Source organism: Asterias amurensis, chromosome 13 (genome assembly GCF_032118995.1).
Source record: "Asterias amurensis chromosome 13, ASM3211899v1".
Classification (NCBI taxonomy): Eukaryota; Metazoa; Echinodermata; class Asteroidea; order Forcipulatida; family Asteriidae; genus Asterias; species Asterias amurensis.
Genome location: NC_092660.1, coordinates 2,967,972 through 2,992,378, shown reverse-complemented (window position 1 = coordinate 2,992,378; position 24,407 = coordinate 2,967,972). Strand labels below are relative to the sequence as shown.

The 24,407-nt window shown below is 40.1% G+C and overlaps 1 protein-coding gene across 1 annotated transcript in view; it reads right to left on the bottom strand.

Annotated features, from left to right (window-relative positions):
- LOC139945767 (pikachurin-like) overlaps positions 1-24,407 on the bottom strand; it is a 59,178-nt gene that overhangs the window by 16,998 nt on the left and 17,773 nt on the right. The window contains exons 3-6 of the mRNA XM_071943178.1: positions 19,295-19,597; positions 16,395-16,596; positions 4,057-4,204; positions 1,001-1,187 (exon numbers count right to left, since the gene is read on the bottom strand). Of these exons, the coding sequence (XP_071799279.1) occupies positions 1,001-1,187; positions 4,057-4,204; positions 16,395-16,596; positions 19,295-19,597 (840 nt within the window). The remainder of the gene's footprint in view (positions 1-1,000; positions 1,188-4,056; positions 4,205-16,394; positions 16,597-19,294; positions 19,598-24,407) is intronic.

Here is a 24,407-nt window from a genome sequence, read left to right as displayed (position 1 = left end):
TTTCTTTATTCTACTACCGCTGAGTAGATTTATCGGATGTTTGGGAGACTTCTCAGTTCTGAAAAGAACTGTCCTGCTTTTGAACTACTACCTGGGCGGAGGGTATAAAATTTTGGCTGGGACGACTATGTTAGCTTATAGGATTGTTATTAACTGCGCTACCGCGGAGTGGGTTCTTAAATTGGTCTCAACGTTTCGACTAGCTTGCTCAAGTCATCGTCAGGAGACTATTTATGCACTTTTCTTATTGCCCCTGTGCATAAGGGCCCAATTTCACAAAGCCTTTAAGCACAAAAACTTGCTAAGCACACAAAAGCATTGCTTAAAGGCAGTGGACACTATTGGTAATTACTCAAAATAATTATTAGCATAAAACCTTACTTGGTATAGAGTAATAGGGAGAGGTTGATAGTATAAAACATTGTGAGAAACGGCTCCCTCTGAAGTGCCATTGTTTTCGAGAAAGCATTAATTTTTCTACGAATTTGATTTCAAGACCTCAGATTTAAAACTTGAGGTCTCGAAATCAACCATCTAAATGCACACAACTTCGAGGTGACAAGGATTATTTTTCTTTCATTATTATCTCGCAACTTCGATGACCAATTGAGCTCATATTTTCACAGGTTTGTTATTTTATGCATATGTTGAGATACACCAACTGTGAAGGCTAGTCTTTGACAATTACCAATAGTGTCCACTGCCTTTAACCGAAACGGGTTATCAGCCAAAATTACATTAAGTTGACATTATTGTGACTGGTGCCCCACTCAATTTGTATTTCACAAAGCAATAAAATTCAGCGAAGACAAATTTTCAGTATTACCATGGTAATTTGTATTGTGACATCACACTTTACTTAGCAACTATCGATTGATTTGCAGTTAAGATTAATTTTAACCTCTTTCTGTATTCGGCCCAAGGTCCTCAAAACCAAAAAAGAGGAAATCAGCTGAAAAGAGGAAGTCGTCTCGCATGCCTGTTATTTTGTCCAACTTACCCACATCGATCCCAGCGACAGCGAACCCTCTGGGTTCCTGCCTCATATCTTGGTCCACGTTATTGATGACCAGTCTTTCTACGCATCCTGAGAATCCCACATTGATGCCAATGTCGTCCAGTGCTGTGTAGTTACTGTGACCGCCGAGGTACAACGGGCTACGCAGGGTAAGCTTGGAGTACAACCCCTAAAACACAACAGAGCAAAAAATTAAATAGGCATTTGCCCATTAATATTTGAACATTGTCTGGAAAATTGACGTGCTTGATCACAAGTTACCACTTAAATTTGAATTCACAAGACTATCGAGACAGTTGCTACGTCACATGATTAGGGGCAAGCTTTTGCGTAGTTACGTAAGAGATGGGGAACACCCATGTACTATTCTGAATGAATGTGTATGGCTCAATGGTAACAGGGTTTGCTCATCTTGAGGTTGCTATACCAAAGCTTGCCCCGAACCATTTGACATAGCAGCCATCTCTATAGTCTGAGGAATTCAAATGTAAGCAAAACTTTCTGCAGAGATTCTGTCTGATAGAGTGTCATGGCCAGGTGGTTAAGAGCATCGAGTTCAAGTTCTGGTGCTGATTCACCGGAGTGTGGGTTCGAATCCCGGTTGTGACGCTTGAGTCCTTGAGCAAGATACTTTACTAATAATTGCTTCTCTTCACCCAGGGGTATAAATGGGTACCTGCGAGGGTAGAGGTTGATATTGTGTATGAAAAAGCCACAAGCGCCTTACAGGCAGCTCAGGGCTGTACCTAGGGAGCTGAGAAACATTACAGGGATATTATTGGCCCTATGACCAGGGCACTAATGTAAAGAGCATTGATACGGTTATTGTGAAATGGGCTACATAAGAATTTGTTATTATTATTATTATTATTATTATAAATGTTTGGAATTTTACACCATTCTATGTCAATCAAAAATATACAACTACAAAGGATCAAATACATGCAAGACTCTCGACATAAATCTGAATAACAAATAGAGTCAGGAGGTTTACAACTCATTTACAAGGGTAGGGGGGCTTGGTGGGCAGGGCTTGAACTTGGGGGGGGGGGAAATCCACAAGACAGAAGGGGCTTGTAACTGAAAATGGACCAGGATTTTTTTTCTTTTTAAAAGCACTGGACAGTATTGGTAATTGTCAAAGACCAGTCTTCTCACTCGACCGTTTAAAACCTTGCAGGGTCAGCGCATTATTATTGATAAAGGCCCTCGCTTTCGGCTCAGGCCTTTATCACACGACAACGACCCTGCCGGTTTTAAACGGCCGTTAAGGAACTCGCTACCCTTATTCCCTTAATTAAATTCAGTTCAAGTACCCCTTATGCAATCTAAAGTATACATTCCTCACTTGGTACATTAATATGATAAAAGTAGCTCTTTAACACATCATGAGCTTTTGAAAGCATTCTGCAGCTTTCGTTGGAGAGTCAAACACACCAACATTGAAATCCTTCACCTACGACCGTCTTCTTCACAGTGTGGAGAACTTTCTACATACATGTACGATTGGTTAAACATCCAATGACACAGCGGGAGGGCAACACTGTAAATTACCTTGTGTTTATGAACTCGTTTATGCTATGCTCATCCAAGAAGGGAAATGTATGAAGGAAGTTCAAGAGATTTGTTAGAATTAAAATTAAAAACACATAGATTGTCAAAGAAATAACAAGTGATGACAAATTGGACATTCCAACCATCAATAACCTACCCTAACCTACAAAGATAATGTTTTCAAGGCCAAGCCCACCAACCCATTAAGGCAACCTACGTACAGTGCCCAATCTACATGTACATGTACCCAACCAAACCCATACGCCCAACCTACGCCAATGCCCAAACTACCCAAATACACCCAGCCAATCCCACCACAACCCCAACTAATTCAAACAAGCCACCTGATGAACCCAAGTCCACCTAGACTTTAGGACAAGCCGTTAAATGTCTGTGATAGCGAAACGGCTCTCTCGCAACTATCGCATGAGACTGATGCTCTGCGCAAGACTACTCCCCCTTCATTAGTGACGCGAGCAGTAGTCTCACCTAGAGCATGGAGGCTTCCTCCATGCCTAGAGCAGCCCTATCACAAGATAGTCAAAGTTTTCCCTATCACTGTGACAGACATTTAAAGACTTGTCCACAAGACTACAGTCCACATAGACCCAAGCTCTGTTAAGGGCCCAACATACGTGTAATGCCCAACCTACCCAACCCATAGCCCGACCTATCCCACCCCAACCCCTACTCATTCAAACCAGCAACCAATGAACCCCCATCCCAAGAAGACCAAACCTCTATAGACCCAACCTAATGCCCAACCTACCCAACCCATACGCCCAACCTATCCCAGCCCAACCCCTACTAAATCAAACCAGCAACCAATGAACCCCCATCCCAAGAAGACCAAACCTCTATAGACCCAACCTAACGCCCAACCTACCCAACCCATACGCCCAACCTATCCCAGCCCAACCCCTACTAAATCAAACCAGCAACCAATGAACCCCCATCCCAAGAAGACCAAACCTCTATAGACCCAACCTAATGCCCAACCTACCCAACCCATACCCCCAACCTATCCCACCCAAACCCCTACTCAATCAAACCAGTAACAGGATGAACCCCACAACACATAGACCAAACCTCTGTAGACCCAACCTATGCCCAACCTACCCAACCCATACGCCCGACCTATCCCAGCCCAACCCCTACTCAATCAAACCAGCTACCAATGAACCCCACTCTACCAAGACCAAACCTCTATCTGACCCAACCTAATGCCCAACCTACCCAACCCATACGCCCAACCTATCCAACCCCAACCCCTACTCAATCAAACCAGTAACAGGATGAACCCCACAACACATAGACCAAAGCTCTGTAGACCCAACCTAATGCCCAACCCACCCAACCCATACGCCCAACCTATCCCACCCCAACCCCAACTAAATCAAACCAGCAACCAACAAACACTCAATCCAGCCCCAAACAACCCAATGGTACCCAATCTAGCCCACGTTCAGGTCCTTACAACTCACCTTTGACTTTCCCTTAACAGGTTGCTCCTCATCGACTTGGATCCAGCCGTTCCAGTTATCTCTATTGACGGTGACTGTGTGCCATTTACCAAGGGATACCACCAAGTTACTTGTAATAATGGCCGGACTAGTCCCACCAAGTTCATACCTAAAGAAAAAAACACAACATCCGGATTTGTAAAAAAAAAAGCAAGTCAAATATAATAAAAATAATATTACTAATGACTTCTCGCAGGCCTGATTCTTTGTTGCTGTAGGAGAAGGCGGATCTTGGTTGGGGGGGGGTTATAGAGAATTTAAACTTACCACTCGTGATACCATGATACTGGTAAACATGTAGCCAAACAAAGATAGACGATGTGACCTCTGACGTCACTCGAAAACCATAACATGATTTGCGCGCATACCGCCGGGCAAAAACTTTGTGTTTTGGCAGCCAGCTAGAAAGTACATGCAATCTTACCATGACAGCGCGTCTTTTTGCCCGGAGAAACATGACATGTATAGTGTTTTGTCAATAGAGGGCGTTTTGAATGTAAACATAGGTCACATTGTCTATATCTTGACACCAGTAATCAGACCTGATACTTCATGGAGGCATTGGAGGCGATTGCATCCATACCCCTTGGTCATTGCCTTGGTTCCCCTTATGAAATGCTCCAATAGAACTTTACAATTTCCTCATAGGGTGCCCTTTACCCAAAAAGAAAATACATTGGTGCCCTTGCCCTTTCAAAAACGAAGCTAGAGGCCTGGGACTTGTCAAGTATTTTTGGGGGCTATTCTTTGGGGCCTGATTCTTCGTTGTTGTAAGGGCAAAGCCCTTATTAGTTTGGGGGGAGGGGGGTTCATAGAGAATTTTAACTTTTTACTCATTGGAACTTATCCAAACTCTAAGACCATACTGGTACACATGGAGCCCAACCAAAATGGCTATCAACATAACAACAATTCATTAACTTCTCCAAAACTTTGCACCTATGAGTGACCCTCCTGAACCCCCCCCCCCCCTGACCCAGAATCAGAAGATAAATATCAGAACAACTTCTGTTTATGTCGTTTCAAACAAGCGGAAATACTCCAACCCACAAAAATGGCTCATAAATTGGAGACCAAAGGACTGTGTCTGAAGTTTTATATTTTCCAGATGGGAACGTACTCAGAATTCATGTTCCCAACCAGCTACCAGGTTTTGTTGTAGCTACACGTACATTACTTGTATGTTTCACTGAATGGAAAAAAAATAAAATCAATTCTGCATTATCACTTAACATCGACGGCAGATTGTTTAAGCGTTTATGAGTCAGGGGAATGCTGCGCCTAGGTGTGGGGTGTGGCTTAATGTCACAAGAGGCTAAAACTTGGAACTCAATTGGTCGTCGAAGTTGCGAGATAATATTGGAAGAAAAAACACCCTTGTCACACAAAGTTGTGTGCTTTCAGATGCTTGATTTCAGCCCTCAAAATCTAATTCGGAGGTCTCGATACTAAATTTGTGGAAAATAACTTCTTTCTCGAAAACTATGTCTCTTTAGAGGGAGCCGTTTCTCACAATGTTTTATACTATCAACAGCTCCCATTACTTGTTACCAAGTAAGGTTTTATGCTAATAATTATTTTGAGTAACTACCAATAGTGTACACTGCCTTTAAACAAGAAGAGGAAGGCATCCTCTCAAACATTCATATGCAGGTGTGTTTTGTGTGAGGCTGTTTACAACGCAAGCCTGCAACACCTCTATGAAAAAAATGTTTTCGGCCAACTCAAACCATATTAGCAAAAACAGCTGTTTGGGCAAACACTTCTTTTAAAATATAAGTACAGCAGAGAGAGCAGACTCAGAATTATGCTCTAGGATACTCAGTTCACAAATCACTGCTATGGTTTTAACTCAGAACCCTTCTTCATATTTCTTTTCTTCTCATCTTCTTCGTCTCAGATAGCCCCAAGATACCATGTGGAGTTTTACCTCCGCTAAAATCATATCTGACCTTTGTCGACCCACCATGGCCGAGGCTACGTCACTTCAACCCCGTGGGGAATACTCCACATATCAAGCGAGCTCTACCGGCATACGCCCAAATTTAATAACATACATCTGACCTTTCAAGATTATCAGAATCTAGGGCGCTCCTGACATCTTCAACATCTGTTTTTTGGTTCTTTTTTTTTTTGCCAGAGCCAGGATTATAAAACTATCTCTCTCTCGTCTTTCTATCTTCATTTTGCTGTGATTTGAACCCTATAACCAGGGGCTTCGGATGCTTCCCTTGGTTAGGTCATTCCCCTTTTACTCGTCGGCCACGTACTGCTTCAGCGACCGAGGCCCCCCTGCGGCTGAATTGAGACTATTAGTTTAAGCAGTCAGAACGAGTCATCTGCATCAGTTTTTATAGCGATGAGACGGTTTAGGCCAAATAAAAAAAAAAGCATGTTAAGCTTCCCCGCCCACTCTTTAGAGCCTGCCTCCTTTTAATTTTGTTTTATGACACTTTCTTCTTTTCCCACCAATTTATTTATTTATTTTTTTACGAAAAAAGGATATATTTGAACAATCTCAGCAAATAAAAAAAAACATTTCGAACAATGGCCCGGACATATTAAAAAATGTGTCTGGCGGCCATTAAAAAAAAAAAAAAAAAAAAGCTCTCCTCCTTCCTTTTTTTAAAAAGGGAGGACGCTAAACTTTTTGTTTTATATGGCCTTAGTTTTACTTTGTGTCAGTTTCCATTCCAGACTTTTTTCTTCGCCCCCTCATAACAAGATCACAATCATATCATCCAATGATCCGTAAAAACATATTTCTTCTGGAATTTGAACCAAGTCACAGTGATGTGTAAGAAGAAAAAAAAAACAACACTTTATCAAATTGTCAAAACACTTTGCTATGCCGAATGTCATCAAACACTTTTTATTATCACTTAGGTTACAAGAGTGAAAATATGTGACCTACAAAGCGTTAGCATTAAGGTACAATCCCGCCCAAAATGCTTGGGTCACGTGATAATAAACATACCCTCCCATGTTCGTTCCCCCCCCCCTCAATATTGTTAACCCAAGCTGGAGCACAGACTGCGCAATGAGAGCCAATATTTTTTGGGCGGGGGACAGGTGGGGGGGGGGGGTTTGCCGCAGACCTGTGGGTCTATTTACGTGTAGCATATAAGCACAAGAACCACTTGGAGTTATGGCAAACGATAACTTGATTTCAAAATGAGACGAACCCTAATGATCAGCTATGTTGTTAAAAAAAACAGTCTGTATCGATACCAGTGCATGAATTTTCTGGTGAAAATCCTCAGGGCTTGTAGAATTTTTTTTTTTTTGACCAGACCAGAATCTTAATGAGACAGAACTTTCTACAAAGTAACATGACAACTGTCATGGAATTTGAGGCATTGCATGATAAGGTATCAACGTATATTTAGGTTGCAGTAACAACATGTGTATATCCATAGCTGTGGTACATGTATCTACTTCAGTAGTCTAGTTGGTAAGACACTGCTCTAGAATTGCAAGGGTCGTTCGTGGGTTCAAATCCCACCAGAGTAACATGCCTGTGATATTTTTTAAAATGACTCGGGAAAGTGCTGAGTATACAGTGCTAACACACATCGGTGTATAGGTGAAAACCAAAATTAATATGTATCTACTTGTTGGGCAGATATAAAACTTGTATTATATAAGCCTTCTACTGTTGAGTAGATTTTTTTCGGAATTCATGACACGTTTCTACTACCATTGAGTAGATTTTTAGAATTCTAAAAAGAACTGTCCTGCTTATTACAATCTACCTGGGCGGAAGGAAGCTGCTTTTATTTGAACAAGCACTGAGAGAGGATTGATTGTATTTCTCTTGTGTGTAAGAAGGTCCTACATTTTGACACTCAACATAATCAAAAGTATTTTTACTTGACTCAAAAAGTCAACATTTGAGCATCACTTCAATTTGCTGAAGAGATAAACACAGTGGGGTATTATCATTCAAATGAAAAAAAACAAGACCACTGGACTTGTCCAGTCATGTTTACAGCATCAAATTTTAGCCCTTGTCCAAGTGACATAACTATTGTTCAGCAGTGTTGCTGTTTTCCAAGAAGGAAATTCCACTTTACAAATGGGTTGTTGTTGGGTTTTTAGTGTTGTTTTTTAAGCCTTCGAGAAAGACTCTCCTAGGGTCGAAACGTCAGGCCATTAAAGGCAGTGGACACTATTGGTAATTACTCAAAATAATTATTAGCATAATACCTTAATTGGTAACAAGTAATGGGGACCTGCTGTTAGTATAAAACATTGTGAGAAATGGCTCCCTCTGAAGTAAAGTAGTTTTTGAGAAAGAAGTAAATTTCCACGAATTTGATTTCCATACCTCAGATTTAGAATTTGAGGTCGCGAAATCAAGCATCTAAAAGCACACAACTTTGTGTGACAAGGGTGTTTTTTCTTTCATTATTATCTTGCAACTTCAACGACCAATTGAGCTCGAATTTTTACAGGTTTGTTATTTTATGCATATATGTTGAGATACACCAAGTGAGAAGACTGGTCTTCGACAATTACCAACAGTGTCCGGTGTCTTTAACTATTTTTTGCTTTCCAAACTTTCAGTGAGACAGCTAATGCTTGTAAAGTGTCCACTTTGAACCCCTCCGCCCTGGTTTGTTTTGGAGAAAACAAGATTATCGTGAAGGTACTGGTTCCTCCATAGTTTAGATCTTAATCTGTGGTCTGACAAAATACAATCAACTAATTAAGTAACGCTATTCACTACTCAACCACTTAGCATCACACAAGAACCACAAAAGCAAAAGACATCCTGTTCTGGAATAATGGTGATGGTCTTACTAAATCCTGAACAATGACTCTTCCAAGTCGCCAGTTTACTGGGCCTAATGAATAATAACATAGCACACTGAGCAGGGAGCTTGATTAATGCACCCGATTTTCATATTGATGAAGGATAAACTGTAGTCACAACAAATTATCAAACTTAGGATTAAAGACACAGGACCCTATTGCTAATTGTCAAAGAGAGTAGTCTTCTCACTTGGTGTCTCAACATATGCATAAACCTGTGAAAATTTGAGCTCAACTGGTCATTGAAGTTGAGAGATAACTATGAAAGAAAAAACACCCTTGCCACGCTAAGTTGTGTAAGTTCTACAGATAACTAATATTACATACATCTCCATTAACAGTGAGTAGGGATTCGTGTTAAAAAAATCACTGGCTAAAATTACAATGGTGTATGAATGAAAATAGCACAAGCCTAGAGTAACGCCTCCACCGGCAAAATGAAACCAAAACCAAGCTGATGAGTCACTCTTAAATCTGATTTTGTTGACTTCACCCGAGACAAAGAAAACCCAAGTTATCACAATCTGTTGTTTGGATTCTAGGAGATTTCCAACAAGTGAGACATGTTTTTTCCCCAACTAAACTCCATCGCTCCATCCCAACACAATTAGGATTCCTTTTTCTAAATCCCAATGAATGTTATCCCTTAGGATAAGGATAAATACCACAAGAAAATAAGGAGAGAGTTTGGGGTGTCTGGAGGGCAGAGCGCAGTGGGGTCAACCAACCCCTCTAAAGGTTTGGGATCACCATTCCAAGAGTGGGGGGAGTTGAAAAGAATCATTGGTGAGGGGATAATAGAGGATAATCCCTTCTAGTGTGGAGGGCAACTGTCTCCTCTTAACTCACTAATCCCTCCTAAGTCATGTGCTTCATTAAAGAATAATTGTGTGTGTAAACTGAGTCGTGAAGAATGGTCAGAAAAAAGCAGTCATTATGAGCTAATTGGGAGCTTGAGATTCAAGATGGCTAGTTTGTTTTTGTCACCCATGTGACCTTTGTGTCTTGTCCAGTTTCTATTGTTTGAACTTAGCTGTGGCAGCCTATGGAAGGGGTTCTTTACCCACTCAGTTTTCAGTTAAAGCATGGAGGTTGTGGGTACTTTTTGTACAACATAAAACACAAACTGCCAAAGATTTACATGAAACTTTCATGGTGTTATGATGGTAGAAAGCTTCCCTTAAAAATTATTTGCTGAGAGTGAGAGCCTGTAGTTTTTAAGAAATGAGTAACAAAATTTCACCAAAATAATGTTAGCGCTTGACCAGGATGCAACGTCCTTTAGATGGGACATAAAGATGTTGGTCCCGTGTGATGTGTAATGCACGCAAAAGAACCTAGCGCACTTAGAAGAGTACAGGTTCGCCCAAGTGTTCCCATTTTTTTAGTGGCAGCATCAAAGTGGCTTGGGAAACTATTACAAGACGCTTTTTAAAGGGAGTAGTTCTCATAATTCAAACGCAGTCCCACATATACCTTGTTTGAAAATACTGAACGTTGAAGTGCCTTTAGCGTCACTGAATGACGGATATGAGTGCGGTATAAAGAGGCCACTGTTATTATCATCTAGGTTTGAGAAAAAAATAAATCTTTGTTTTCTGATAACTATCAACCCTGTATTTATTTTTATCTTTACCCAGGCCCTAAACTCTAGAGCAGCCAGGCAAAGTCATCCATCCTCCCCTCTTCGAAGCGGCTTAACTTCCAATATCTCTCTTTTAAAACCAATACTTGATTACTGAACAAATAAACCAGGTGCTGATAACTATATCTCGGAAATGTGTTTGTATCCATCTTTCCGGTGCCTCGCAGCTAGCTACAGACAGTCAGCAGTCTTTATGAAATATATGCTCACTCACACCGCACAGAGTCGAAGTCATACTCTATGCCTGCAAAACATTTTTTTAAACGTGACAATCTCTCCCCGGTCGATATTAGAGCCTCATAAAAAGAGAGAAACAAATCAAGAAAATTAATGCGCCTGCTGATGACATTGATCCGTGGAACAAAGCAACCGGAGGAGAGATGCCCCGGCCGTCGACGTGTTTATCTCTCGATGATCTCGCCTTGCAGTGACCCGACGACGTGACGTCTGCGTAATAAGACTCTTTCATTAAACTATCAATACGATCTTAAGGCTGCAGTTAAATTAGATAAAAGCCCGCCCCTGGGGGGGTCCGTACGGGCCTATACAACATCAACACGAACCGGACTGGAATATATATCTCAGAATAGCTCAAGGCGTTTATGTCTCTCGCAATCATCTTGCGTAGCTCCACACTTCATCTGTCTTCATCTTCATCACCATGGATTGTTTTCCCTTACGCCAGGTAAACTCTCGAAACGGAGTTTCCGGATCGCCCCCTAAACTTGGGTAAATTGTTTCAATCCGAATTGATTTCGACTAGTTAAAGGGAAGCCACAAAACTGCTGATTTTTTTCTTTCTTTTTCCCCCCTTTTTAAATGTTTCAGGATTTAAATAAAAATATATCAAAGAGTTACTAACAGTTTGAACCCTTCCAACAACTCTAGGTGTGACTACTACTAACTATTGGAGATATTTCCATTTCGAGTACTTAAAGGGAAGGTATAACTCACTCCGTGGTAGTGAAGTTTATAAAGAGAAGTCCCCTCGATGATTAAGTTAAAGTAGTAGTTAGGCCGAGTTTCTACCTTCCAACCAGGTAGTAGTTAACAAGCAGAACAGTTCTTTTCAGAACTGAGAAGTATACTGAATAAAAATTTTAAAAATACTCAGCGGCCACCAAACAAAAACTGGAAGTCTTTGAGATGAGATGCCTCCGCTCCATACTAGGTGTCTCACTAAGAGACAAAATGAGAAATCAAGAATAACGCAGGCAACTTAACATGAACACAAAAATAACGGATGTAGTGACCAGACGCCGCCTGAACTGGTTTGGCCATGTCATCAGAATGCCAGCCTACAGGCTACCAAACCTGGTCTCTACTACAGTGATTTCAACACTCCACGCCAACGAGGACGCCCACCATTGCGCTGGAAGGCTTCATGAGGCATGAAGTAAGTAAGGTACTCGAATATAAAGCAAGACAAGTTTAATCTACCTGGCAAATAGATACACATGATGTTACTGCAAAACAAGTGTCAAGATGTTTACCAAACTTTCCCTGATATTTCCCAAGGAACTGCAACCAGTGTGAAAATGTTTTTTTTAGTCTAGGATTGCATTCATTATAAATGACTAGCAGGGGCAGACTCCATGACAGTTTTATCACCAAGAATGAAAATAAAATACCCTTGAGAAACATAAACGGGGAAACCAAAAACAGCAAAGAATGTTGTGGTTACACCATGGACACAGGGTTCAATCCCCCAGACAGAATGTCTAAAAACATTTCCCTTCTCAACCAAGAAATCAGGTGACTCTTACATAGTACAGGAGTTATATCTTAAACAAAAGGATTTGTTTCAATCTGAAAACTTATTGTATAATATAAAAGTCAGACCAGCGACAATCCCTAAATCGTCCTATCTAAAATAATGTCAAAATCACGAAAATACCATGATTCGCTTGTTGACCTACACTAACTTTGTTAGAACACATTAAAAAAACTGCACAAAAGCCCAGAAAGCCAATCCGTTGGGGTCCGTACAGAAAAAGCGGTCACAGCACCAAAAAGAAAATAGAAATGCAAAAAAAAGAGACAAACCTACAATGTAGCCAAGAAAGGAAAACAGGTCATGGAAAACAAGGTAAGAGAAGACAGACAAAATAAATTTAAAAATTAAGTATGTGTTAATTTATTTATAAGCTACAACTTAAAAAAAACAAAAACCTAACACTTGATGAAGATTGTTGCACAGGGACAAAATATGAAATACGACTTCGGGTTTCAGTCTGTCTAAAATAGCAGTTGGACATTTTGGAGCAACCATCCTTGGAGAAAACCAAGGTATGCTGACCTTCCTCCCACAACTGGAAAATGTTACCAAATTAAAAACAAGTAAAATAATTGATACATCACTTTGGATGTCTGAAGGAAAAAATGTTGCAGTACTTGGTGCCACAACTCTTGAGATATCTCAGTCTGATTTACGAGTCGTAGCTGGTGAGTAGGAAGTTTACTCTTGAATGACTTGAGTGCTTGAAGAAATTGAAGTGAAATTTGGGTTGACTCAATTTATTCCTATCCTGTTTTTAGGGATGTGGTAGGCAGTTAAGAGAGAAAAAAGCATGCTTGGAAACTTACGAGCATGAAGCCGAATTATTAACATTTGTCTTTGGTTTTAAACCCCTACTCTGCAATCTGCGATGAACTATTTATCTCCATTTCCAACCGGAATTCCGTTTAAAAACAGAGAAATCACAACCTTGTGTTTTCCTGTAGTTTTGTGAAGTTAAGTCACATTGATGGACCAGATTTTCAGGAAAACACCACACACGTCAGTGTTTTGGGGGGTCAACTGGTCGAGCAAACAATATTATTTGGAGAATTGAAATACACTAAGACTAAAAATTATCAGGGGATATTTTTCTCGTGCAATATTTAGCGCCCAGTCACTTATCTCTTGGTTTTCTGTCGTATTTTAGACTATAACTTGGGTCAATGATGCAGGTGTCCAAAAAAAAACCCCAAAACAACTCAAATCAATATTTTAGCTTTATGATCATCACAAATGTATTTGACCTTTTGAATGGTTGACAATCAAAGCATTCGCTTCAGTTGGCAGTTTCAAAATGTTATTTCGATGCGACTTCTTCCTCGTATCGATTCACCGTTTGGCAGATGAAGACAAGCAAGGGCGGTTAAGGGTCTCCGTGGACTAGCTGGAAATGAAATCAGCTTTGTAGTCTGTTTGTAATCTACATAAGATGAACAGCCTCAGGAGGCACGGCCGTCGTCAAGCACCTTACAATCATTTCTCAAGACTCTCCACTTTGAAGCAATATTTCCTCCGTCTAAATAAAAAAAAACTGAGCAAATTCCCACTGCTCCTTTAGTTCGCAGAGTGCGATTTCTAATACTTCTTCCAATTTCAGAACAGCCCCCAGGCCAGGTTTTTGCTAAATAGTCTCCATTTTTATCGGATTAGGATTATTAAAGACTTGGAACGACCGTCTCAAGAAAATGAATCCCCCTAACTGCCAACGGTGGGTGGTTCACTGAAAGGTGCTAAACCTTCCCAAAGGGCAGTGCTTTTCATTGAGGTCATCAATGTTATCTCCGAACCGGTGGGACTAGCTTTTTTCCCTCTTTCTTTTTAAAGCTACCAGTTATAAAGTAACTGTATCCCAACGAGGTCTCACGGCAATACAACGCCTCCGGAGTCCCTCGGCTATTATTATAGCATTGAATCGGGGAACTAAAAAAGGATTGTCAGGTTGCCCTGTGCGGGTTTGACTGCCGAGCATTTCATCCTTTTGTTGAAAGAGGTCAGAGTTGCCTGCTCAGTGAATGGGACACATTGGAGCTGTTTACACAACCCAGTATTTGTCAGTTAGAATTGTCAGTCCGGAAAATCTTTTTGTTCAAGTTTTTTTTGGTTCATGTCTTCAACAGCTACCGAGTCTGTGTAGGTACCTTTAGGTGTCCAATTAAGGTCCCTTTGCCAAGTAGTATACTCAGCAGACGCGAATCAACCTGGGATTCCCATACTAGAGCTTTCCCCCTTCAAAATAACAAAAATATGATTTCCATTTGAGGTGTTTCGCACTTATTATTCGTCGATCAAGACCAGGGCCTAAGCTGCTGAAGCAGAAAGTATTGCTTGACACATCTCTGCTAAGCAGAGATGAGCAGGATACCAGACACAAATTGTACATGTGACATGGTAGTTTGGCTGGTGAACTTATTATGGTAAGCATAATTTGTTTGTGCTTAGCTGCTTTATGTGCTTATACATGTAAGCAGCTCTATGAAACTGGGCCCAGGGTAGTCCATCAGGATGTGTCGGCCGGATATTTTGTCAATGTCTGAGTAGACACTGAGGAGATTTGCGAAATGAACAGACAGAACTCCCAGTGGAACAGATTAAATAATGTAGAGTTTGCCCGACCATTGTGGCCTACTACATGTGAATTGTAGTCTGCCAAATAAATTGCGAGCTTCGCAGTAAGGCCTTACAATTGACATTGAAATGTTAATGCGAAGACATTGTATGTATCAATGCACATGTGTACAGTAGAATTGTCTCTTTGACATAGCCCTACATTTTGTAACCTTGAGCGACATCCTTCCCTGCCTTCACATTAGTCTTGATATTAATAGATGTTAAATTTAACATCTTTTGATGTTAAATTTAACATCTTTCAAAGGGACCGGACACCGTTGATAATTATAAGAGACCAGTACTGTCACTTGGTGTATCCCAGCATGCATGGAATAACCTCTTAACCAATACGCAAACACAGAAACAAAAAGTGTTTTTTTTTTCTTTTTTCCCCCATGTATTTAGTTTCAAAGAAAAATATCAAGAGAAAACTATAGAGTGCTACTGATTGCACAGAAGGGCTTTTAAAAACCAAGTAAACACCAAAGTCTGAGGACCTTGTTTCAATTCAGCATGCTTCATGTCTATTGAAAATTTCTGCCAAACCTAAAATTTAGTCCAGTTTTTAAAAAACCTTTGGAGAACCCTGTTTAGTGTTTAGAATGGTGCTTCCCATTTCATCCCATTCATTTTTGTCAATAGGAATTTTTTCCTGGGCATTGCAAAGGTGACGTACCCAGCATGTCGATCAGTCTCTTAAGCTCCTATATTTGCCCAGGGCATTAGTCAAGTTTAACTACTGACCCTTGCAGCTTTCAACAATACAACAATGACCGGTCAGAGACACTTTAAGCCCCACTTTTATAAAGCCCTGTCAAAGGGGTTTTAAACGTTGAGCTTTGATTGTTGCAAATATGACTTATTTTGATTTTGTGAAAACAAATCGAGCGACTAATGGACACCTGGGCCCCATTTCAAATATCGTTCAACAAAAAAAAAAATTCTGCTTAGCGCATATGAGTAGGGTCAAAATTGTACATCTCTGCAGATGGTGAGTGACTAATAGGCGCTTTTGAAAGCAGGAAATTCTGCGCCTACATCAAAGCATATTAAACAGGTTAGCAGGGAATTTTTGCTTAGTGTGCAAACAAGCGTACGTTCTGATTGGTCAAATTGATCAATTCAATCACCAATCACAGAGGAATCGATGTGTTTGGATGTGCGTTTGGATGTGCATTTGAAACAGACTTGCTATAAATCTGTTAAGCATTCGTCTGCATAAATACATATCCCTTCAGATTACAGATCAGGCAGGTATGCTTGGTTTTTGAAAGGGCAAAAGCACCAAGATATTTTCTCCAAGTTAAAGGGCACCTTATGGGGAAACTTCTACTGGAGCATTTCAAGGGCACCAAGGCAGTGACCGGGGGTCATGGAGGCAATCGCCTTCGTTGCCTCCCTGAAGTATCAGGCCTGAAGTATCAGGCCTGAGATGTTTAAATGACTCACCTTAGAACCATCCTCCCTTCGACAAGACCAATGGAGAAATAATCACCCGAAGTGCTGTCCTGGTCCCCACAGAATAGCAGCAGACCGTCTAGCGTCTCTGGCTTGAAGTCTATACTGATCTGGAATGTTCTGTAGAGTCCAAAGGGGGTGGGGAACTCCATGAAGGAGTGGCTCTGGAAACTTGGGAACTTGACGAGAACCGCTGAAAATGAAAGCCAAAACTTCACTTTAAAATACAGTAAAATTAATATAATGTAACTTTTTCGTATCCATTAACAATGTAAGTGAAAATGCAGCACTGCATACTGTTTGCAGGAACTCTTTTGCAGACAAAACCCTGCAGCACAAAAGTTCTATACTGTGATTTAATTTAAAGACACTGGACACTATTGGTAATTGTCAAAGACCAGTCTTCTCACTTGGTGTATCTCACTATATGCATAAAATAACAAATCTGTGAAAATTTGAGCTCAATTGGTCGTCGAAGTTGCGAGATAATAATGAAAGAAACAACACCCTTCCCACACTCTGTCGTGTGCTTTCAGATGCTTGATTTTGAGACCTCTAATTCTAAATTCTTTCTCGAAAACTACGTCACTTCAGAAGGAGCCGTTTCTCACAATGTTTTACCATATCAACCTCTCCCCATTACGCATTAACAAGTAAGGTTGTATGCTAATAGTTATTTTGAGTTATTACCAAAAGTGTCCACTGCCATTAATTTAACTTTTTCGCATCCATTAACAATGCAAGTCAAAATGCAGTACTGTATACTGTTTACAGGAACTCGTCTGCAGACAAACCATGCAGCCCAAAAGTTCTACACTGTGATTTCTTTTAAAGCAAGACACATTGATTGATGTGCATGTTGCCACATTCCCAAAAATGTCTCAAACATTTTTGTTGTTATTATTTTTTAAGGTGATCCCAAAATCTTGCCTCAAGGGCGCTCCTTACTTCCCTTTCAACTTCCAGCGTTAACGACATCACCCTAATCAGGGGGTTGCTGGTAGGCTATTATTGGCCCAAACAGCACCCAGAAGTACCTCTGGAAAGAGTTGGAGAGGGTAACAATGGGTGGCAGAGAGTAACAATAGTTTGGCTTAAGGGACCCCGCCTGAACCTGATGGATTGCCATAGTAGCAACAACTCTTATCCGTTTTATTTTTTGGTCGAAGCAAGACCCACTTTTGACAAAATAAAAAAAACGGTATGAAAACAACCGGCCGTTCACAAACAAACTCGTAAAGAACGACAGCACAATAGCGCTAGGGATTTCATGGAAGTAATTGAACTGCATGCAGCTAAGTGTGTGTACAAAAATATATTAAAAAAAAAAAAAAGGGAAAAAAGGGCAGACTGTCAGAGTGATTTTTCTTAGTGCTGAATGTAGAAAGGTGAAACTGATGAATAAAGTTTTAATCTTTTCCACCCGGAGACGGACTGGCTTTGTTGAGTATTAAAACCCTGCCTTTTTACCCTGTCAGAGCGTTTTAAAAACTGTTTGTAGCGGACATGTGTTGCATTGTCTGCAGGAAGGGGGTTCTGTTAGAAGATTGATCACATTAACGCACTGTTTAGATGGGTACTCTGTTGATAGCACCTTTCAGCAACAAACTTTGTGTACATGCCTGTAAAATCTAATACTCGTATTTTGTTTTGAACAAACGGCAAAACCAAACTGTTGCTAACAAAACTGTGGTAATAATAATATCAAAGTCTTATAATAGCGCACATATCTACCAAACAAGGTACTCAAGGCGCTGAGTATGTATACAAGCTTTCAGAAAGACAGAAAAATAAAAAAATATTCCTTTGATATTTTCAAACTGTGATTTCACAATACAAAAACATGTGGACTGAAAATTTAAAATATAAAACCTTTAGTTGAATCATTTTTTATATATATCAGAAATGGTGTTGTGATACAAACTTACATAAAACTTGTCAGGGAAAGTTGATATTGAAAAAAATATATTTCCTCATGAGGACTTACTAATCTCTTCCATTTCATAAACAAAAGGGGACTTTCATGGGAATTATGTTACAGATTTTCATAATTTGTTCATGAGTCAGACAATAATGTTTTCATGCGACCCATGTTGAACATTCCACATTTACAGACAAGTTCACAAAACGCTGATCACACCACTTTGAAGAAAAATGTGTTGGGGTGCATTTGAGAAAATATTTTACAGCAAACAGTGCTAAACCATATGGTGCAGGACATCCACAAACTAGAATCTGCTCCAAAATTCATGCCAGATAAAGATGATGTGAGTAAGAGGCTATTTCTGCTTGACTTCAAAAGGCTTCAGGCCTGAGGTCTTCCGATATTTGAGTGAGAAACTACCTCTTCCTCAAAAACTATGTTACTTCAGAGGGAGCCGTTTCTCAAAATGTTTTATCCTATCAACAGCTCACCATTGCTTGTTACCAAGTAAGTTTTTGTTCTGGAAATTCTTTTGAGTAATTATTAAAAATGTCCGGTGCCTTAAAGGCAGTGGACACTATTGGTAATTACTCAAAATAATTATTAGCATAAAACTAATGTTAACTGTAGTAATGGGAGATGTTGATAGTATAAAACATTGTGAGAAACGGCTCCCTCTGAAGTAACTTAGTTTTTCGAAAAAAAAAGTAATTTTCCGCGAATTTGATTTTGAGATCTCAGAATTAGAATTTGAGGTCTCGAAATCAAGCATCAGAAAGCACCCAAGTTCGTGTGACAAGGGTGTTGTTTCTTTCATTATTATCTGGCAACTTCGACGACCAATGGAGCTCAAATTTTCACAGGTTTGTTATTGTATGCATATGTTGAGATACACCAAGTGAGAAGACTGGTCTTTGACAATTACCAATAGTGTCCGGTGTCTTTAAACAGTGAAAAGAAAACTGACCTGATTCACACATCTGTCCTTCAAATCCAAGAGGACAGTGGCACATAGGTTTACTCATCATCTCATCCATGTAACAGCTCCCTCCATTGACGCAATCGTACTCCTCACAAGACATCGTCGTTCCCATCTCGGTAACTCCATCCCCACTACCACCTTCTTCCGCATCACCGCTCCCACTCTCCTCCTGGTCCCCGCTACCTTCGGGAGCTCCGCTCCCCTGAGCATCGTCCTTGACTTCATCCTCCAAGTCAGGGATCGGGGTTTCGGGATCTTTGGGAATCGTATCTATGTCGATCTCATCATCTATAGAGAGAAAAAAAAGAGGAAAACATTATTTATTTGTGTGTTTGAGGTGGGAAAAAGTGGATGAGAAAGAATGGACACGTTCCAAACACAAATGTTGAGTGTGAACATGTGTAGAATTGTGGACAAGTCGAAAATGGTCTGACGAGGCGAGATAGTCGAGTTGTGGTGGTGGCGTAGTGATTCAGGTCTCTGCAATTAAATACTGCTCTCGCGAGACCACTGTTCTTGTGCGAAGCTGCCGGCTGTCGTCTACTCCTTTCCCATTGAATGTGATCGGGACCATTCGTAAGAGCAGAAGTCTTGCGGGGGTCAGCAGTCTCACAAGAATACTGCCAGTATTCGCAAGAGAAGCGCAGAGAAAGCCAGAATCGCGCGGAGAGAGAGTCAGAACGCTATCACCGCGACAGACATTCAATGACTTGTCCTAGGAAGTTTCAGTTTTACTTTTAGATGTGGGAGGAAAACTCCTGAGAAGTATTCTAGGGAAATCCACAAAGTCAGGCACGGACTGAAAACCCAATCCACATAGTGCCCCCCCCCCCCCCCCCCCGGTGTGATTCGAACCGTTTTCCTAAAGCTGGAAGGCCAGGGAAGATACCACTTTGCCAACCCGACCACACTACTTTGCTAAACTCAAAAAGGATTTCCAACAGGGTAAACTCAATACATTTACAAGCATAACAAATAAAAAAAAAAACATTACTTCTCCAATGTGTTATTCCAACTGCATTGTTCTTTGAGAAATGAATAAATAGTACTCTTCATTCAACGCAATTATAGTAATCTTAACAGAATGATTTTGTGCATTACATCCCTACAAGAGTTACTCTGGTGTTTTAAGCCCTATTCACACGACAGCATTCTAACTGGGGTCCCTTGCTTTAGCCTGGATGTAAAATTTTACAATGTTTGACAATATTTTACAAGGGAACTTTGACAGTAAAAAATTGTTTGTCCTTTCACACGACGTAAAATTTTACAACCATGCTACCATTAAGCAAGTGACCCTTGCTAAATTACTCTCGTGTGAAAGGAGCTTTAGCAGCTCTACGAAACCAGGCCCTTCTCCCATGATATGGTATTCAGAGGACTGCAACGAATGCACTCTGAAGCTAATGATGTGTCACCCTTTAATGATATACAGTGACAACAAGCCGACAAACGCATACTCCGCTATATACCCAGATAATTGAATCAATTAGTGTGCATACGATCCATACATAACATGTTACACGCAGGCATGTAACCTACCCTCCACTTGATGAGAATGTCAATGATATTTCTTATGTACATAATATGTTTGCGTAAAACAACACCGGTTGATTAGCAAAGTTATACACACACACACACACACACAGAGACCTTTAATCATGGTGTGGTCATCTTTACTTTGCCACCCCCCCCCCCCCCCCTTGAAGAAGTGCTGAGGAACTGGAAACAATTTTTTTTTTTAACTGGTTAAAAATTTATGCTTAGCAAGACTTTTCTGTGCTTACCAAATGTTCTTACTCCAACAGGAGGGATTCTAGAAATGTTGTGTATCAGAAAGAGATTGATCGATGGTTATCAATTTATGCTAAGCAAGACTTTTCTGTGCTTACCAAATATTTGTACTCCAACAGGAGGGATTCTAGAAATGTTGTGTATCATAAAGAGATTGATTGGTGTAGACTTCAGATCTGAAAATCATTTAAAGCGGAGAAGGGCAAATGGAATGATGGATGGGGGGAGTAAGACGTCAAAGGTATTTAAGATTGATAGCAAGAGACGACCACCAAGAGGGTTGGCTGAAGGAGTGAGGGATTGGTGGAGAGTTTGGGAGCGTTTGTGTTTTAGATAAAGAGACTCAAGGGGGAAAGGAATACCAGCACTTTATCATCGATGACTTGACACTTATATTTGGCAAGTAATCTTGCAGTGTTAGTTGACATCTATTACGAATCCTTCAGATTCCTTAAATCCTCAATAAATTCCTAAAAATCCTCACTAAATCTTTGAGAATTCCTGGGTCGAAATTGACCTAGAGAAGGGCTCCAGCCTGACCCCCCCCCCCCCCCCCCATTCACACTGACTATGAATCAAAGTCCAGGTCTTCCATGTCATTAAAGACACTGGACACTATTGGTAATTGTCAAAGACCAGTCTTCTCACTTGGTGTATCTCATCATATGCATAAAATAACAAACCTGTGAAAACTTGAGCCCATGGTCTCGAAGTTGGGAGATAATAATGAAAGAAAAAAATCACACTTGTCACACAATTGCCATGTACAGAAATTCACACTATAAATTATTGGGAGTTTATTTTGAAAATTCTTACAGGCTTTTGAGGTCAATTTTTGACCTTTTAAAAATGTGAAATATTGCCTAGAAGTAGATGTAATTGGTTGCCATGACCGTTGACCTACTGGGACTCTTGGGAGACCAGTGGTTGCCAAGTACCGAGTAAAAACCAAAGAAAGTACATCAATTAATTGCTATCATGTTGAGAGCTCAGGACAAATTAAACCACTGGATTAAACTTTAAAGGATTATGGTAACTTGTAGGCATGTCACTGTATTTAAAGGTAAGCTAAAAACTTTGGTAATGACCTCCAAAACAAAATGTACAAATTGCTTTCTATGGGATTTGAGGCATTGCATGGTGAGGTATCAAAAAACCATAGTGTGTATCTACTTGCCAGGTAGATTATGTTCTTTAGAGAACTGTCTTGCTTTATATTCCACTACCTACTGCGGAGTAGATTTTCTGAATTCGGGAGAATTCTAAGTTCTGAAAATGACTGTCCTGCTTTTACAAAATCAACAATGCGCTGGTTGACCATACAAAATCTCATGAAAAACAACAGGCTTGGAACACATACAGCAACCAAGCAACATTAATAAGACTTTAAAAGGGGAGAAAAACAAACCAGAACTCTGAACTGTTACACATAAAGAAAAAAACCTGTTGATGTTTGTTGTGTCGTCATTTAGCCTTTGAGAAAGACTCTGCTAGGGTCAAAAAATCGAGCCATTAACTTTTTGTATAGTTATAATGTATACCATAGGTCCTTTTGGTTGGTAAGCAGTTTGCAACAGCTATGTAATTCTATTTTCACATGACAAAAAAAAGAACAAAGATAAACTTTACAATTCATTCTCACATTTCAAGATGGAATGTAGCACAGCTTCCTCTTCCAAGGCTATTTTAACAAAAGGATACCACTTCTAGGTGTAAGTGTTGAGTGATTATAAGTAAGCACTGTTGTTGGTAACAGCTTCCCAGCCAAAGTTCTCCTCAGGCAAAACAAACATTCAGGGTCTGCAATGAAACCTTCTTAAAGGCACTATTTGTATACTATCAACCTCTCCCTATTACTCATTACCAAGTAAGGTTTTATGCTAATAATTATTTTGAGTATACCAATAGTGTCCACTGCCTTTAAGTTCTTAACTCTTTGTGAGACCCACCCCCAGTGCCTTTAAGAACCATGAGCAACATCCTAAGACTGTTTGGTATGCTAGGAATGTTGGCCCAGCCACCTCCAGGCTGTTATTGGGCTGACACAACCAATGGGGAGAGTGAATGATGACATGAGTGGCTGGCTGCTTGTCTTGAGGATGAGTCTTGTGCCCTGATGTGAGGTCACAGACTGTGGACATCCTTCAAGTAGAAGGGGTGGGGGTGGGGTGAGGGGGGTAATAAGGGTCCTATCATAATACTCAATACTTTTTAATGGGGTTGTTTTTTAGAGGTGAGACTTTTATAACTTTGAAACATCTGGATGTTTTAGCCACATGATGTACAGGAGCATCCAGTGAAGAATGCAGGAACAATAGACCGATCCATTGCTTCACTCACGACGCACATATTTTGTGAGCAAGAACTTGTGAGCCTCTCCAATCCCTTCCTGCACAACTCTGCCGCGCACGCAAAGCATACGCGCACGCGTATTACCTTTTCAATAGAGCCACTAAGAAAGCGGGTGGGGGGGGGGGGGGGGGGGGGGTGAAAGGATTGGTCTGTAGACCTACTGTAAGCTTTGAGAATGTTGATTTTGTTCATGCCACGCCTAATGCAAGGTCAATGTAGGAAATGAGAGGATTGATTCTGGAGCCATTCCAAACACCCTGCGGGAGGTAACAGCAAATTAGAAAATAACAACAGCTTCATTAACTTTCCAAATTAATTACAGCCGAAAAAGTCATTATTTTTCAGAGGGGCGTCAAGGGGTCAATGAACAGACATTTAAATGAAAACATGCACGACAAACTAACACTATTGGTTTACATGTAGGCCTATACTCAAAATAATTTTTAACATAAAAACTAATTAACTTAATTAATTTTCCAAATTAATTACACGCAAAATAAGGAAATTATGAACAGAATTTTAAATGAAAACATGCACGACAACCTTATATTAAATATGGGAGGCTAAATTTGTTGCTTATTTTTACTAGTGTACTATTTCTTCAATTTTTTCTGTGTAATTGCACAGACGCCCTTGAATGGCATTTCCTTTGTCAGATACTGTGCGCTCTATAAGTTCTGTATATATATTATTATTTATTTATTATTAATTTTCTTATGGATTTGTTGTCACTGTTATGCGCCCTCAAACAGACTGGTACCTGAGAGAGCGGAATATAAGTTCACTACAATATTATTATTATTATTATTATTATTATTATTATTATTATTATTATTAAATATAAAGTTCAAACTTCATTATTTTTGCTACCAAAATGGGCACATCCAAAACGCATGGTTTTTAGTGGTTATCTTCACACCAATGTGTGATAAGCAAGCTGCATAGCCACTAC